The sequence below is a fragment of the Acinonyx jubatus genome, chromosome X (genome assembly GCF_027475565.1).
Source record: "Acinonyx jubatus isolate Ajub_Pintada_27869175 chromosome X, VMU_Ajub_asm_v1.0, whole genome shotgun sequence".
Lineage (NCBI taxonomy): Eukaryota > Metazoa > Chordata > Mammalia > Carnivora > Felidae > Acinonyx > Acinonyx jubatus.
Window position 1 is genome coordinate 84497084 of NC_069389.1, and position 16528 is coordinate 84513611.

The following is a 16528-nucleotide window of genomic DNA, read 5'->3' on the forward strand; positions in this document are numbered from 1 at the left end:
ATACCAAACATGGATAAGAAAAATAGTAACAAGTCTTAACATGGTAAGCTACCATTATTTATGGAACTAAATAATATTTTCCAGTATCTCTTGTTCTAAGCAAACAAGAGGATCATTTTAACTCTAAAAATTAACAAGGAAGAATATATATTACAATATTACCAAGAAATAAAACCCATAGAATCATTGTATTTGCTTCTATCCAACTGTGTAACAAGTTTAAAATGCATTTGTGGGGGTTATGGAAGCATCATTATCAAAAAGTCTTCCCCATTTCCCCGCAGACTCCCTAGTCCTCTCTTTTTGTCCATTTAAAAGTCTTTGTTTACACTTCAACCAAAATTTTATTAGGTTGGTATCCTCAGCATTAATCTTAAAAACTCCTATAAATGTGATTAAATCTCGTAACTAGAAAGGGTGGCTTCAGTCTAACAACTGAGTGAAATTAAGGCAAAATCCTTCTAGAGGTCTATGCTTAAGATACAAAGCCACTCAAATCCCTGCCAGGAAGCATAACCCAGTCACCTACACCTTAGAGCAAATGTGTTTCTCTATGAAAGGAGGTGGTCCATATAGAACAGAAGTAGTCAGCAACTAAGGTGTGAAAAGCAGACTGGAGGGAGAAGGCTGGAGAAAAGAAACAGAAAGAGGGCACAGGGGTACCAAGGGTCAGTCTGAGAAACATGTAATTTAGCTTAGAGCATGATGTGCGTATGTCACATTTATACTGCTCTTACCAGTACCCATTTTCAATAGAGTGATAAGAGTTCTTTTATGTCTTAGTTTGTATCTTTTTCTTTAGTCTTTATTTTGTTTAAATAATGCTTTTTTTCTTTTTTTTTAAATTTTTTTTAATGTTTTTTATTTATTTTTGAGACAGAGAGAGACAGAGCATGAACGGGGGAGGGGCAGAGAGAGAGAGGGAGCCACAGAATCAGAAGCAGGCTCCAGGCTCTGAGCCATCAGCCCAGAGCCTGACGCGGGGCTCGAACTCACGGACCTCGAGATCGTGACCTGAGCCAAAGTTGGACGCTTAACCGACTGAGCCACCCAGGCGCCCGCTTTTTTTCTTTATAAGTAATATAAGCTCATTACAGAAAAACTGGAAAACACAGGAAGATATGAAAAAGAAAATAAAAGGCATGCATATTTCTACCACTCAAACACAGTGTCCTCTTCTTGTTTAAAAGTCTGCTTTAACATGGAAAATTCGTGTTTTTGGATATATGGCTTCCTTATCTCCTAGCTCCAGGCTGCTCTAGCCTTGAAACGTCCAAGCTCTAAGCTCAGGCTGACCTCTGGTGTCTATTTATTTCCATACAGCTACTGCTTAATTTAGAGCCAGAGACAGCAAAGGGCAGTTTCAGCAGCAGTGGGAGGGAAGAGGAAAGGTCGTGTTGGCTTTGGTTTGGCATGTGGATGCACAGAAGAGTTGCATGCAGAAGCATGCCAATGTGACTGCCTTGGAAAGAAGCATTAGAGACAGCAAATCCTTGCCTTAGGCTATATCAGACTATGGAGGATCCTTCCAACCAGGCAGATAGGAGAGGCATTTAGCTGTGATTGCAATAAATAGGTAGTTGAAGGGGCTGTACCATCCATACTCCCCTACTGCATCCTTCCAGGAGAGCGTCATGGCTAAGCACTTGGGCTTGGGGGTCTGACTGCCTATATTTGAACTTCGTATCTACCACTTTCTACTTGTTTCATCTTGAGCAAGTTACTTAAGCTCTCAGTATATCAGTGTCAGTAAAAAGGTAATAATACCATCTGTCTATGGTTGTTATTAACGATTCAATAAATCTAAACACATGTAAAAAACTTAGACCAGTTGACTGGCATGTAAGTACTCAATAAAGAATAATAATTATTACAATTCTGCCTCCAGAAAGGTTGAATAACATATACACACTCTCTAGCAATATATGAACATCTGTTTAATGGCATTTATCACTGCTTATTTGAAAGGCAAAAAAATGGCATCTTGTCCTAGCTGGCATTTCTTTGAAAACCACACAGGTTATACATGAGCAGAGATCTTTAGAGTGATATTCACACAACAGTCAGTCATGTTGCACCGAAACAAAATTTTGTATCATACATTTGCCTGATAATTTCCATTAAAAAAAAAGTGCATGGATGTCAACCCCAAAATCTTTTAACACTCTAATCCTTGTCATGATAGGGGTGTAACTGATTATATATGTGTTGGTATGTATTCTATCCTCTGTTTTACCCTTTCCTGGTTACTGAGGCATGTCATCCTGATCCACACTTCTGTATGTAATTCACCATCCTAGACTCAATAAATTCTACTTTTTTCTTGATATGCTGGGTTCTCTACTTCAACCCTCAAATGCCTTGGTACAGGTCCAACAATGTTCACTAAGAATAAAGAGAAGGGAAGTTTGCTAACATTTCTGAACACCTACTATATGCCAGGCACTATGCTACAAATGTTATGCTCATTTCATATTCTTACAGAGGTGAAGTAACTTACTTACCCAAGCTCACCCAAACTATTAAGCAGATCCAGAGTTTCAACCCAGGAGTGTCTCATTTAAATGGTCATCATCTTCTACTATATCACACTGCCTGCAGGATAAACTGACAGTACTAAACTCTGCATATTTATGACCCAAGCCACACAAGTGTTAAACCAGAATGAAGAGGTCTACAGAATGATGAAATCAGTACCTGTTATTTCCTATTTTTAGTTAATTAAACTTCCTATGTGAAAGCACCATCTTACCCTTGTTCCTTCCATTTGCTCTATGGACATTAACCCCTAACATTTCTATATTCTACATTTACTACTCACGGTATTGGCCTGGCTATGGCTGAGGTCTCAAAATTCTCTTGGGAGGTCTTTTCCTTCCAATAAGCATTGAGCTTCTGGGCAAGGGCATTTATTGTCAACCTGAAAGAAGAAGGAAGAAGAAGCATATCAATGCTGAGGATCTGTTGAACAATTTTATGATCTCTGAGATTCTCCCATTTAATAGAGGCCACCAATGTAGAATATTCAGCCTAAGTTTGAACATCTACACTTTCAGGAACCAGGATGGGAATCTACTGCCTTTGCAAATTACATGTCAAAATGACGAAGTCATACTGTTGACTAGTCGCTTTGGTTGAAAAGGTAAAATGGTCACAAGTCCTAAGAAATACTGTGTTCTTTAAATTTTCAGGTCTTTTTGGGGCGCCTGGGTGGCGCAGTCGGTTAAGCGTCCGACTTCAGCCAGGTCACGATCTCGCGGTCCGTGAGTTCGAGCCCCACGTCAGGCTTTGGGCTGATGGCTCAGAGCCTGGAGCCTGTTGCCGATTCTGTGTCTCCCTCTCTCTCTGCCCCTCCCCCGTTCATGCTCTGTCTCTCTCTGTCCCAAAAATAAATAAACGTTGAAAATAAAAAAAATAAAATAAATAAATAAATAAATAAATAAATAAATAAATAAATAAATAAATTTTCAGGTCTTTTAGAATCACGAAGTGGGAGAGATGACATTCTAGACAATGAGAGAAGACTAAATTGCAGAGCTAGGACAGAACCAAATACTGGTAAGATTAAGGGGGAGCTACTCAGACTGTCAGATGACTACAGGTAAACAATTCAGGACCAAACTGAAAGTCAGGGATCAAATGCTGTACCCTATGTATTAGAAATCAATCAAATACTAACATAAAAATGTCTATACAGTTCTTCATTCAAATGTTGATCACAGAAGTTACAGCACCAATGGACAACAAAGTCCCCTACAACCTTCCACTACATATCCGTTAGTGGAGGCTGGACCCCAGCTCTGGCTCTTGCTCAGTCTCCTTTATTTCTCTTTCCAAATGAACAACAGTAAACGTAGGGTCAAACAATGTAAGGTGTAGAAGACAAAACCTGAATTTTACTTTTTTTTAAACTTCACTTTTAAAAACTGTCAATTCGAGTGACCAATTCCTATTTAATTCTAGAACCTAGGATTACAATTTTTTAAATAAAAAAAATTAATGTTTATTTATTTTTGAGAGAGAGAGAGAGAGAGAGAGAGAGAGAGAGCGAGCACTCACAAGCAGGGGAGGGGCAGAGAGAGGAGACACAGAATCCAAAGCAGGATCCAGGCTCTGAGCTGTCAGCATAGAGCTTGAACCCATGAACCAAGAGATCACGACCTGAGCCAAAGTTGGATGCTTAACTGACTGAGCCACCCAGGCACCCCTTGAACCTAGGATCACAATAATGTTGAGTTGTACACACCTGGTATACTACAAATTTATGATTTAAAAAAAAAAATCTTTGGACTTCTTGGATCACTGCCCAAGGGTTTTGTAGGCCTCATCTCTCCTTAAAAGGAATTCTTCCTTACCTCCACCTTACTAATATTAAATTAGATTCTGACTACACAGAAAAGAATAAAGTCATTATATGTGAGCCCTTCCACAAACATTTACTCTACTCCAACCTACTAACGTTCATATTTTTATGATTATATCTTTCCTTCAAGTCACGGATGAAGAACGGTTTCTTGTCTTCTCTTTAAATTCTATTTTAAAAATATTTTTAATTTTTTTAAAGTTTATTTATTATTGAGAGACAGAGAGAAAGAGAGCATGAGCAAGGGAAGGGCAGAGAGAGGGGGAGACACAAACTCTGAAGGAAGCTCCAGGCTCTCAGCAGTCAGCACAGAGCCTGACACGGGGCTCAAACTCGCAAACCGCGAGATCATGACCTGAGCCGAAGTCAGATGCTTAACAGACTGAGCCACCCAGGGGCCCCCTATTTTAAAACTATTTTTAAAAGAAGTAGATTAGATGGGATTCTGGAGAAGGCTTGAGTGGTAAACTGACACATTTCAGCTCTTAGGCAGCAACTACCCATCTCCCATCCACGCACAGCCCCCATGGCAGGCAGCTGTGCACATACTTTAAGAGCAGCTTGTAGGGGCCAGTGTGGGCAAAATAAGCCTGCCTCCAAATACAAGCTATCTGTACTCTGCTGTTTGCTGCTCCTGATCACAGGATCATGTCATCCCATGGTAGCCACAAAGAAAACAGCTAGAGAATATACGCAAAAAGAAATTAGGAATAGATCTTTCACTATAAAAAATCAACTGAACACAAAAGAAGACAGTAATAGAGGAAATGAGGGACAAAAAAAATCTTAGAAGCCATACAGAAAACGGAGCAAAATGACAGAAGTCCCTCCTTATCAGTAAGTGCTTTAAATGTAAACAGTTTAAACTCTCCAGTCAAAAAACAGATTGGTGTAATGGGTAAAAACAAAACAAAACAAAACCACATGATTTAAATATATACTGACTACAGGAAATGAACTTTAGATTAAAAAAAAGACACAAATAGGGGGCACCTGGGTGGCTCAGTCAGTTAAGTGTCAGACTTCAGCTCAGGTCATGATCTCATGGTTTGTGGGTTTGAGCCCTGCATTGGGCTCTATGTTGACAGTGCGGAGCTTACTTGGGATTCTCTCTGTCCCTCCTGCACTCTCTTTCTCTCTCTCAAAATAAATAAATAAAAACTTGAAAAAAAGACACAAATAGTTTGAAAGTGAAAGGATAGGAAAGGCTATTGGTAAATAGTAACTAAAAGAGATAAATGGTGTCTATACTAATATCAGACCAAATAAACTATGAATCACAAAGCTAGAATGTGGAAGCAGCCCAAGTGTCTGTTGATGGACCAATGGATAAGCGAGATGTACTGTGCATGTGTGTGTGTGTGTGTGTGTGTGTGTGATTATTATTCTGCCTTAAAGAAGGAAGGAAATTTTGACACAGGCTACAACATGGATGAAGCCCAAAGACATTATGCTAAGTGAAAATAAGCCAGTCACAAAAAGACAAATTACTATACGATTTCACTTACATGAGGTACTTCAAGTAGTCAAAATCGTAGAGACAGAAAGTAGAATGGTGGCTGCCAAGGGCTGGGGAAGTGGGAATGGGGAATTATGGTTTAATAGGTATAGAATTTCAGTTCTGCAAGATGAAAAGAGTTCTGGGGATGAATGGTGGCGATGGTTGCATAATAGTATGAATATATTTAATGCCACTTAAGTGTACACTTAAAAATGGCTAGGATGGTAAATTTTATTTTACCACAATATTTTACCACAATAAAAAGAAAATTGGGAAAAAAGGGAAGTAGATTGTGTGGTTCCCAGGGGTTTGAGAAGGGGAAGTGTGGAGTGGCTGCTAGTGGACAAGTGGTTGCTTTTTGGGGTGGTGGAAAAGTTTTGGAGTTAGGTAAAGGTGATAGTTGAACGATTTGTGAATATACTAAAACCCTCTGTAGTGTACACTTAAAAACAGTGACATTAATGGTATGTGCATTGTATCTTCACTAAAAAGAAAACTAAAGCTCTGTTCTCATGTATTCAGGTAAAATTTACAGAGTGAAATGCATCTTTTTAAGTGTGTTGTTCTATCAGTTTTAACAAAGGTATACAGTCATGTAACCACCACCTTAACCAAGATACTGTTATTATGGATTCTCAAATTCCAGTTCTTCTCAAAAAACCCTGGCTTGACTTCACTGTTCTATTAATCTCCTTCCACTTCCCCAATCCTGGTGTATGTAACTAGACACTATCTCCTCTTCATTCTCTTGTCTTAACCCCCTATAGGCTACTTTCTACCATCACCACTCCATGAAACTATTCCTTTTCCCAACGTCATTAATTCTATCAATGACCCTGCCAATATCCCATTGTACTACATTTGAGACTTTGCAGTGATCTTTGATTCTTCCCTCTCCTTTATATGCCTTATCTGTCACCAAAATCTTTTGAACTTTTCTTCACAGTGTCTGTTGTACCCTCCCTTTTTCACAGCTATTCTTATTTCAGATGTTCACCTCACACCTAGGTTACTCCAATAGCCTTTAAAGTTTATTTATTTTGAAAGAGAGCACATGCATGTGTGCACATATGCATGTGTGAGCAGGAGAGGGGTAGACAGAGAGGGAGAGAGAATCCCAAGCAGACTCCTTGTTGTCAGCGCAGAGCCTGACACGGGGCTCAATCTCACGAACTGTGAGATCATGACTTGAACCGAAATCAAGAGTCAGACACTCAACCGCCTGGTGTCACTCAACTGCCAGGTGTCTCTCCAATAAAGAGCCTTTAATATTTCCTGTACCCTGTTTCCAGATTTGTCAGCTGACCTGATTCATGTAAAGGATCTTATAAACCACAAAGCAGTACACAGTTATAACAAACTATATTCTTTAGAATTGTTTCAAGTCACTCCCCTATTCAAGAATACACAATGAAGTGTCACCATCTGAGGCGTCAACTACTCTATCCAACATCCCTCTAAGACAGAAGTTCTCAAACTTTCTTGGTTCATGGCACCTTTGGGTCAAAAGTGGTATGTACCAGTTCTAGTTATTAAACAGTTAGGTCCAAACAATTTAGTTGGTATTTATGTTCTAAAATGTAGCATTTATGTGAGAAATCAATGCATATGAATTGAAAATAAATTATTTCATTCTTAAAATAGTCACAATTACTTACTAATGGGAAGTGTGTGCATGCCTGTTGGGTACTGAACCCCTACTCGAACTTTGGAATGAAAGTGGACACAGTTTCCCTCACTTCTTATTCAACACTGACTTTCATGTATTACTTTTTATCACAGCAACCACCAAAAACCCAGATTCACAAAGATATGGTACACTCAAAAGGAATGCAACAGATTTTGGTACCTGGAAATGGGGTACTGCTGTAACAAATACCCATAAGTGCAGAAGCAGCTTTAGAGTTGAGCAGTGGGCAGAGGCTGAACGAATTTAAGGAGAATGACACAAATTGCCGAGATTGTAATCTAGGTTCTAGATTGAACAGACTGTGGGTAGAAATACGGATACTAAACAGCTCTGTGGTGAGGGCTCAGATGGAAGTGAGGAGTGTGATAGAGAAAACACAAATGTCCTCAGAGACTATCTGAATCACTGTGAACAGATGGCTAGGAGAATTAGGGATGTTAATGGTGCTGCTGGTGAAGGCTCAGAAGGAAATGAAGAACATGCTGATGGAAAATGTGAGGGAAGGTGGTCCTTGTTACACAGTGGCAGTAAGCTTAGCAGAATGGGTCCTACAGTTCTGTGGAAAAGCAGAACTTGTAAATGATGTAACTAAACATTTAGCTGAGGAGATTTCCAAGTAAAGTGGTGAAAGCGTGGCTGGGTGTCTTCCTGCTGCTGACATAAAATGTGGGAGGAAACACACAGATCAGGAAAGAACTATTTGTCAAAAAGGAACCAGGGCTTAAATGATTTTGGACATCCTCAGCCTATGCAGATTGCAAAAGATGCTAAAATGAAGACATTCACTGTCAGGAAAGCAAGCATGCTCTGGAGAAAAAGTCAAGGCTGTAGCTACAAAACCTTTTGCTAACATCTCAGATCAAAAGGTCAGAGCATTCGGTCACACAAAAAGCTCTTTCAAAAGATTAAACATGTGACTCAGATCACCACAGCCATCTCAGCAGAAGCCAAGAATAGAAATAGGATTATCTAGGAAAGACCTGTCAAGAGCTTCTTGTCTGACCGAATGAATATCCATGACATACATGTGGAGACCCACAAGGTTCTTGAGAATGGGGTGCTAGCACAAAAACTGCCAGACTGGACTGAAGGGATGGAGAGAGTATGAAATTGAAAGAAGGCTGGTGGACCTCCAAAACTCTAAGGCCAGGAAACAGGCTGATACAACAACTCAGATGCAAATACATGCTACCTTTCCTGAGAAAGGTAAGATGACTCTGAGGGTGCAGCCATGAGCCCACAGGGCAGGGCCTTCAGTTTATAGGAGGAAGCCACAAGCCCCAGAAGATTCTTCCCAGGTCTTGAAATTTAATGGAATTCGTTGGACTGGATTTTGAAATTGCTTGAGACCTGTGACTCCATTTTCCTTCAATTTTCTTTTCCGTCTGAAGTGGAATATCTATAACTGGTATCCTATGCTTGTCTTGCCATTATATCTTGGGAGCAAAATACAAAAAAAGGGACACAACTGCAGATGGAGTGGAATTTTATGCCAGGATGCATCAGACCCACACCTGATTCAGATGATGAGATTTGGGGATTCTGAGCTACTGATGGTTAGATGAGAGTTTAGACTTAAAGTTGTTGTAATAGTTCAGAGTTTGGGGGATGTTGGGATGGGATAAATGTATTTTGCATGTGAGATGTAAGTGGATCTCCGAAGGCCAGGAGGCAGGCTGTGGTAGGCGGAATAATGGTCCTCAGTCCTCTCCAAAGAGGTCATGTCCTGATGACTGATCCCTGAAACCTGTGACTATATCAGGATTCCATGGCAAGGGGGAATTAAGGTTGCAGATGGAATTAAGGTTACTTACCAGCTGACCTTAAGAGAGGGAGATTATCCTGAATTATCCAATTGTAATCACAAGGGTCCTTTAAAGTAGAAGAGTGAGGGCAGAAGAGGCAGAATCGGAGTTAATGCGGCAATGACAGAAGCAAGGTCACTGGAGGCATGTGATTCGAGAAGGACTCAACCCACCACTGATGGTTCTGAAGATGGAGGAAGAGGGCCACGGGCCAAGGAATGCCAGCAGCCTCTAGAAGTTGCAAACGGCAAGGAAGTGGATCCCCCCTGGAGCCCCCAGAAAGGAGTGTGGCCCTACTAATACCTTAATTTTAGCCTAGTGAGAGATCTGTGCTGGGCTTCTAACCTACAGAACTCGAAGAGAACAATTTAGTGTTATCTTCAGCCACTAAGTTCGCAGTAATTTGTTCCAACAGGAGTAGAAAACTATTTCTATTATTTATAGGCAGAAGTCAAGCATCACTGTATTTCCCTCAAAAATCTAAAATATCCTGTGGCTCCCCGTGAGTTCATTATGTGCAGCTGGGCACATAGTTTGGGAACTGTGGCTCCAGGACAGGGATTGGCAAACTACAGCCTGGGGGCTAAATTCAGGCCACTGCCTGTGTGTGTGTGTGTGTGTGTGTGTGTGTGTGTGTGTGTGTGTATATTAATTACTGGACACAGACACAGACATGCTTGTTCCTTTACTTATTGACTGGCTACTTTCATACTACAGCAGAACTGAGTAGTTGTGACAGAGACCATATGGCCCACAAAATCTAAAACATTTCCTTTCCGGCCCTTCACAGGATAAGTCTGTCTGTCAACTCCTGCTCTAGGATATGGCCCTTCTCTATCCGTTTGACTCTATTTCCCTTCACTCTAGTTATATCTCTTATCCCCATGGCCTATATTGTCACCATTCTGAGTTCTCACTGCTTTATATCATGCTATAATTATGTCCTGGAATTCCCTTCCCCCTGTTTCTAAATCCCATATTCTGTAAGACAAATCTCAAGCCCTATCTGTCTTATCAGGGCATTTTCCCTATACCATATCACTTGGTTTTGATTGATCACACATTTTATTGCTCTCCAAATTGTTTCACATCTGTGACAATTCATTATTACAAACAGACCGTAAGCTCCTCAAAGACAGCAACCATGTCTTGAATTTCTCTGGAAAATTCCATAAAGCCCAGCCATGGTGCCATGCACCAGTGAGGTGCTCAGTGGGTATGTGTTCATTATATTTCTTCAGCTGAAACTCACTCTAAAAATGTTGTAAGTTTGAGCCCTGATAGGTGCAGCTGAAATCTGATATCCACAACTATTAAGAGTGATATTGCAGATGATTTATTTGTAGACATTCCAGCAGTACGATGGCTGGTATCTCTTTTAGCATTTGCAGTTTTGATTATCTACAATACTCGTAGGATGGGTTTCTGATAGCAAACAGCTTTCTCTAATCCTCTTCTCAAAGTCCCCTATTTTTTTTTTAACTAAACACCTTTTCATTTTATTTAAAATGACGTAAAAAAGGAAAATGATGCCAGAACTGGGATAAGAGTAGTGCAAATTTATTATCCTCAAAAGACTCTGTATGTAGGACAGTACATACAGTTTCCTGTTTTTAATAAAATGTGTAGCAGATATGAAGCCACTTAAGGCAGAAATCCTAGATGTTTAACTAAATAAACCTACTGTCTGTGGAATCTCTCTATTTGAATCCCCTGCAATCACCTCAAACACATCATGCTGAAAGATCACAAGCCAAGGTCTAATACCTCTAAAATTTAAAAAGGAGATGGGGAGGCAGTGACAAAGATGATATAAGAAAGACATTAAGTAGTTTTTAATATCTGATATTTGAATTTCACAAATCTTAACTACCTGGCTAATCACCAGAAATTCACTGTTCCTTTCACTCAAAAAAACAACCAAATAAACAAAAAACAAAAGCAGAAAAACTTGGCTCACAGACAGTGTCAAACTGATGTCACTTCTAAGCTTTCACTCTTAGGAGTCAAGTCTTAGTTAAAGATCTCCATTATAAAAGGAGGATCTCACATTTATAAAAGGCCATTTTCCTAAATTGGGGGCAGGTAGTTACCATACCCACTGAGCAGCCCTAGTGATCAAGAACCAATTTCCCTGAAATTAAATTGGGACTGCCATCCAAACAGCTGTCTCTTTTTGAAGCACTAAACCTAAAATTCCCATGGTTGCTGATAAATTAAAGTGTAACACTTAACTAATTCTATTACATTTTTTGTGTACAAATGAAAAAAGATTTGGGGAAATACTTTTCCCCCACTCTAAAATCTGCTACTGAGGCTTCAAGGAAAATGGCACCAAATGTCCTGATGTCTTCTTCCTCCATACTCCCAGGACACCCCTTGCCCTTTCATGACTTTGCATATACTTCCCTCTGCTTAGAACGTCCCTGCCCTATTTGTCCACCTAGCAAACTCCAATTTCTCCTTCAGGTTTAAGCTCAGGTATAATCTGCTTTGGGAAGCCTTGCTTGACTCCTTTAGGCATATTTAAAGGCTCTTCCCATTTTGCATGTATCTCCCACTGAAGCAATTATTTTATAGGTATTTATGTTTCTTATCTGCACATATCTCATCCCATTTGTTCATAGGCATCAAGGATTCTTACCTTTCATTCCTATGTTCTAGTATCTGGCACCTAGGAAATATCTCATACTTGGTGAAGGAAAGAATGAACAATCCATCCCTCCCCAAAAGTTTTACAATAAACTATTAAATCCTGGCTTTATCAAGTCCTTTTTTGTCTCCTAACAATATCCTTGCTGCTTCAGCCCCAATGTCAAATTCCTTTTCGATTCATTTTTAGTCTTACCTATGAAATCTAGATGCTTCCATGAAAACACACATGTCCTTCCTGCTGTTTTCCTCTCAATCTGTTCATTGGCTTCAAGAAAATCTTTTGGGGGCACCTGGGTGGCCCAGTTGCTTAGGCATCCAACTCTTGATTTCGGCTCAGGTCACGATCTCACGGTCATGAGATGGAGCCCTGCATGGGGCTCTGCACTGACAGGGTGGAGCCTGCTTGGTATTCTCTCTCTGCCCCTCCCCTGCGCACTCTCTCTCACTCTCTCTCTCAAAATAAACAAACAAACAAACAAATATTTTATCTCTAATCTTGGGAAAGTGACTGGAAAGAATTCTCAAGTTAACTTATCTGCCTGGTTTTCAGAGATGATTTTAGAGGTTTCAGAGAATAGAATCATACCTGAATAAACTATCAGAAACACCTCAGGTCGGGAGTGACTCACCGGTACTCCTTGGTGTACTCAAAGTCTTGTTTGTTGTAGGAAGGTTTTAAGAAATTGCACTCAATGACTCCAATCACTCCCACACCTTCTCCATGAGTTGGCTTAGAAGAAAAATATTAATTTCAACATTTACATTATTGTTGACTGTATGAGGCATTTCCTTTTGATTTTAAACAGCAATAGAAACATTACATAACATTCAAAGGCAAGGAAAGTACATCATCTAGAGAAATACTCAAAATGAACTTCAATAGACTGCAAAAAATTAAATCGAATTGGAACCTCTGATAAATTCTAAGGCAGAGATTTTCACATGATCCATAGATTCTCTGGGATTTTCCAGGGATTAATGGCCATCTCTGCTTCACCCACATTACTTCCATTTCCATCAGTTTTGTATTATGGGATTGCCATAGGATTTCCTTTGAACAAAGAATGACAATGCTACAAAAAATCAAGGCTATATACTATTGCTCTAGAGAATGGAAATGAAACTTCATCTGAAAAAATGATTTTAAGGAGGCTATGTAAATACCACACTCTAGTCATATAAATAATTTATACATTAGGTAGGCTACCAAACAATTACTAAAGGGAGTCAGACTTGCAATGGTTATTAACTACAAGCTGATACAAGAGATTTTTGAATTTAAAAAGTCAAGGTATAATTAGACTGGCATATAAATATGAGTTGTACATATAAAGATGATATAATAATAAAAAGCAGCTTAGCTGTAAACTAGCTACCCTGGATCTTACAGAACTTTGTCCTACTGCAGAATACAAAGTGGCTTCTCATTCTTTGTGGTTTAATAATCCTATCTGTACAATAGGAACAAATGGGATACTTATGGATATTACTACTTTAAATTGCCATTAAAACATTAAAGACAATGGTAATATTTGTATAGTTCAGTTCATAAAGTATTTTCACATGCTTTATCCCATTTATGTCTCTCAAGCCTTTAAGCTGTGGAGCAGGCAGAGCAGGTAAAATTATTTATTGTTGTTTCTGTTTTACAGGGAAGGAAAATGAGCCTCAGAGAAATTAAACAATTTAGTGAAGCTTTTACAGCTATACAGCTTTTAAGTGGAAAAGCCACAACACAAATCCTGGTCCTCAAACACTAAATTTTATGCACCTTCTACTAGGCCTTGTTGTCTCCCCAAGAAAAAAGAGCTACCTTAAAGCATTAATAAGCTGATACACATGCCAAAGTCACTGGTGTTCTAATTCTCTCTCTTCTCAACAGCTACCTAGAAAATGCATTCAGTAAAGTTCCTGGATTGATTAACATCTGTGAAGAATGAGAAGTAGAAGGGGCTTTTTAACACAAGATGGCTCACCAGCTCACTGGTAACAGAGTTCCGGGATCAGATTTAACAGCCATTGTAAGGTGGGAGTAAAAGCCTATAGTGAGTCTATGCCCTTTGCAAATTTTAAATCCTTGTTCTCCTTGTTTTAGACTTCTATGACAAAGAAACATTAACCACTTACCTTCACCTGGCATCCCACCTTCTCAAAAGACTTTATGAGGCGGTTGTTATGATACATCATTACTCCAAACTGGTTATCACTCTTGCAAGAGAACCCAAAAGTTATTTTCACCTGCTTATTCTGAGAGGAAAATCATTAAGGAGACAAACACCAGGGGATTTGGCAGACAACTTTTTGCACTGTGTTACAGCAAAAAAAACCCAAACAAACAAACAAAAATCAAATACCATTGGATGTAAATTAGTATAACTTTCCAGAGGACATTTAAAAAAAAATCTGTACCAACAGCTTTAAAAATACTCTTAATCTTTGACCAAGTCATTCTCTTTCCAGACATTTATCCTAGAGAGACAGTCAGGAAAGCCCATAAAGGTTATGAGATTTATCAACTAGTTATGTCAGAAAAACATAAATAATTTAAATGTTTGACACTAAGGAAATAACTAAATAAATGTTGGTATAGTCACATGGTCTATTATGCACCTCTGAAAATTATGTCCTTGAAAAATATTTGGTAAGATTAGGAAATGTTAGAATATAATAATAAGCATTATCTAAAAATATGTATATATAAATATATGCATAGAAAAGAGAGTAAGAAAATACACCAAAATACCATCAGTGGTTTAAAAATTCATAATCACAAAACATGTCTTAACCCTTGCTAGTTGCTCAGTTGGCTGCTAGGTAAGATAAGAGTTATAGCTAGTACAACACAAATCCACACAATCATAGTTGATGCTTGAACAACACATGTTTGAAACTGCACCGGTCCACTTACACATGGATTTTTTTCAATAAATATATTGGAAATATTTTTGGAGGTTTGTGATGATTTTTAAAAACTCAGACAAAAATGAGCTGTGTAGCTCAGAAGTACCAAGACACAAAAAAGAAAAAGTTAGGTACTACTGTAAGAATGCAATATATAGTATCATACAAAATATGTAAACTGTGTATGTTATCGGTAAGGCCTCCCATCAACAGAAGGTACTGGTGATTAGGTTTTGGGGAAGTCAAAAGTTATACTCAGACTTTCAACTGTGAAGGGGGTAAGTGTCCCTAACCCCCACACTGTTTAAGAGTCAACTGTATAAGCAATAAAGTAAGTCCTGCTAATCACACAAAACACAATGAAAGCAAAAGCATGAAGAACAAAATCACTTTTAAAGGTAAAGGGCAACGAATAGTCCTGTTGTAACATATTTCATGGGAAGAAGTGAACAAGCTTGGATAGATGAAATAAAGTGGACTAAATATGACACATAAAAAATGAACAATGATGTGTTTTTAGCAATTCTATTTGATTTAAAAAACGAAGATAAGAGAATGAGAAAGACAAAGGGGAGACAGAGAAACTGAAATTTTCCTAAAAACAAATACTGAGAAATCTTCATGTCAAAATGAGTTAACTTAAAATTTACTTTTGTTACCAATTCAAAAAATGATCTCTAGGGGTGCCTGGGTGGCTCAGTTGGTTAAGTGTCCGACTTGGTTTTGGCTCAGGTCATGATCTCACAGTTCATGAGTTGGAGCCCCATGCAAGACTGTGTTCTGTCATCTCAGAGCCTGGAGCCTGCTTCCAATTCTGTGTCTCCCTTTTTCTCTCTGCCCCTCTCCCACTCCCACTCTGCCTCTCCCCCTCTCTCTCAAAAATAAATATGAAAAAAATTAAATAAGTATTTCTTATGAAAAAAGAGATTTCCAGAATCTCCAAAATCTCAGGATGCTATATGATTTTAATAATTCCCAGATGGTCTCTGATAAAACTGGTACATAGATTGGCATTTAAGAAATACCTTCTAAAAATAAAAAAAGATCACCTTCTTAAAGAATATACCGTAAAAGGATTAGTATTATAACACACATTTTTTTAATTAGAAAAGGAAAGGCTTTTGTTCTTCTACGCCAACTTGGGAATCTAATCCTGAAATGAAGAGGTCAACTTCATGCAGCTGTAAGGATACTGTGAAGGTAGGTTTATACAAATCATATCCTACATTGGCCAGGCTCTTGGCAATCATCTGGGTAGTCACCTTCTTTTGACGCAGAAAAATTTTCATTCGTGGCTTCATATACAGAATACCACAAAATGCCTATGGAACAGTGAAGGGAAAATTATTATGACATTGCCAATTCTACTGACACCCTCATAAAACACTGCTAGTGACTGAGGTCTATTCTGGGTAAAGAGTTGGCTTAGTTTCTATACCTTGTTTATGTCAACCACCACACTAAAGTGCTATTGACTCTATTAGCTAAATTCAGTGGAGACAGGGATAAAGGAATCCTAGCACAGGGTTAAGAGATAGTCATCTTAACTAAAGTGAGGGCCTGTTCTATAATGTTTTCATGTTACAAGAAATCTTACCTCTCATTGCTGAAGA

At 38.8% G+C, this 16528-nt stretch overlaps 1 protein-coding gene across 3 annotated transcripts in view; it reads right to left on the minus strand.

Moving 5' to 3' along the window:
* MORC4 (MORC family CW-type zinc finger 4) overlaps nt 1-16528 on the minus strand; it is a 51539-nt gene that overhangs the window by 18842 nt on the left and 16169 nt on the right. For all 3 annotated transcript variants that reach the window (XM_053201507.1, XM_053201506.1, XM_053201508.1), the window contains 4 exons: nt 16109-16237; nt 14142-14261; nt 12644-12744; nt 2822-2920 (listed from right to left, as the gene is read on the minus strand). In XM_053201507.1, the coding sequence (XP_053057482.1) occupies nt 2822-2920; nt 12644-12744; nt 14142-14261; nt 16109-16237 (449 nt within the window). The remainder of the gene's footprint in view (nt 1-2821; nt 2921-12643; nt 12745-14141; nt 14262-16108; nt 16238-16528) is intronic.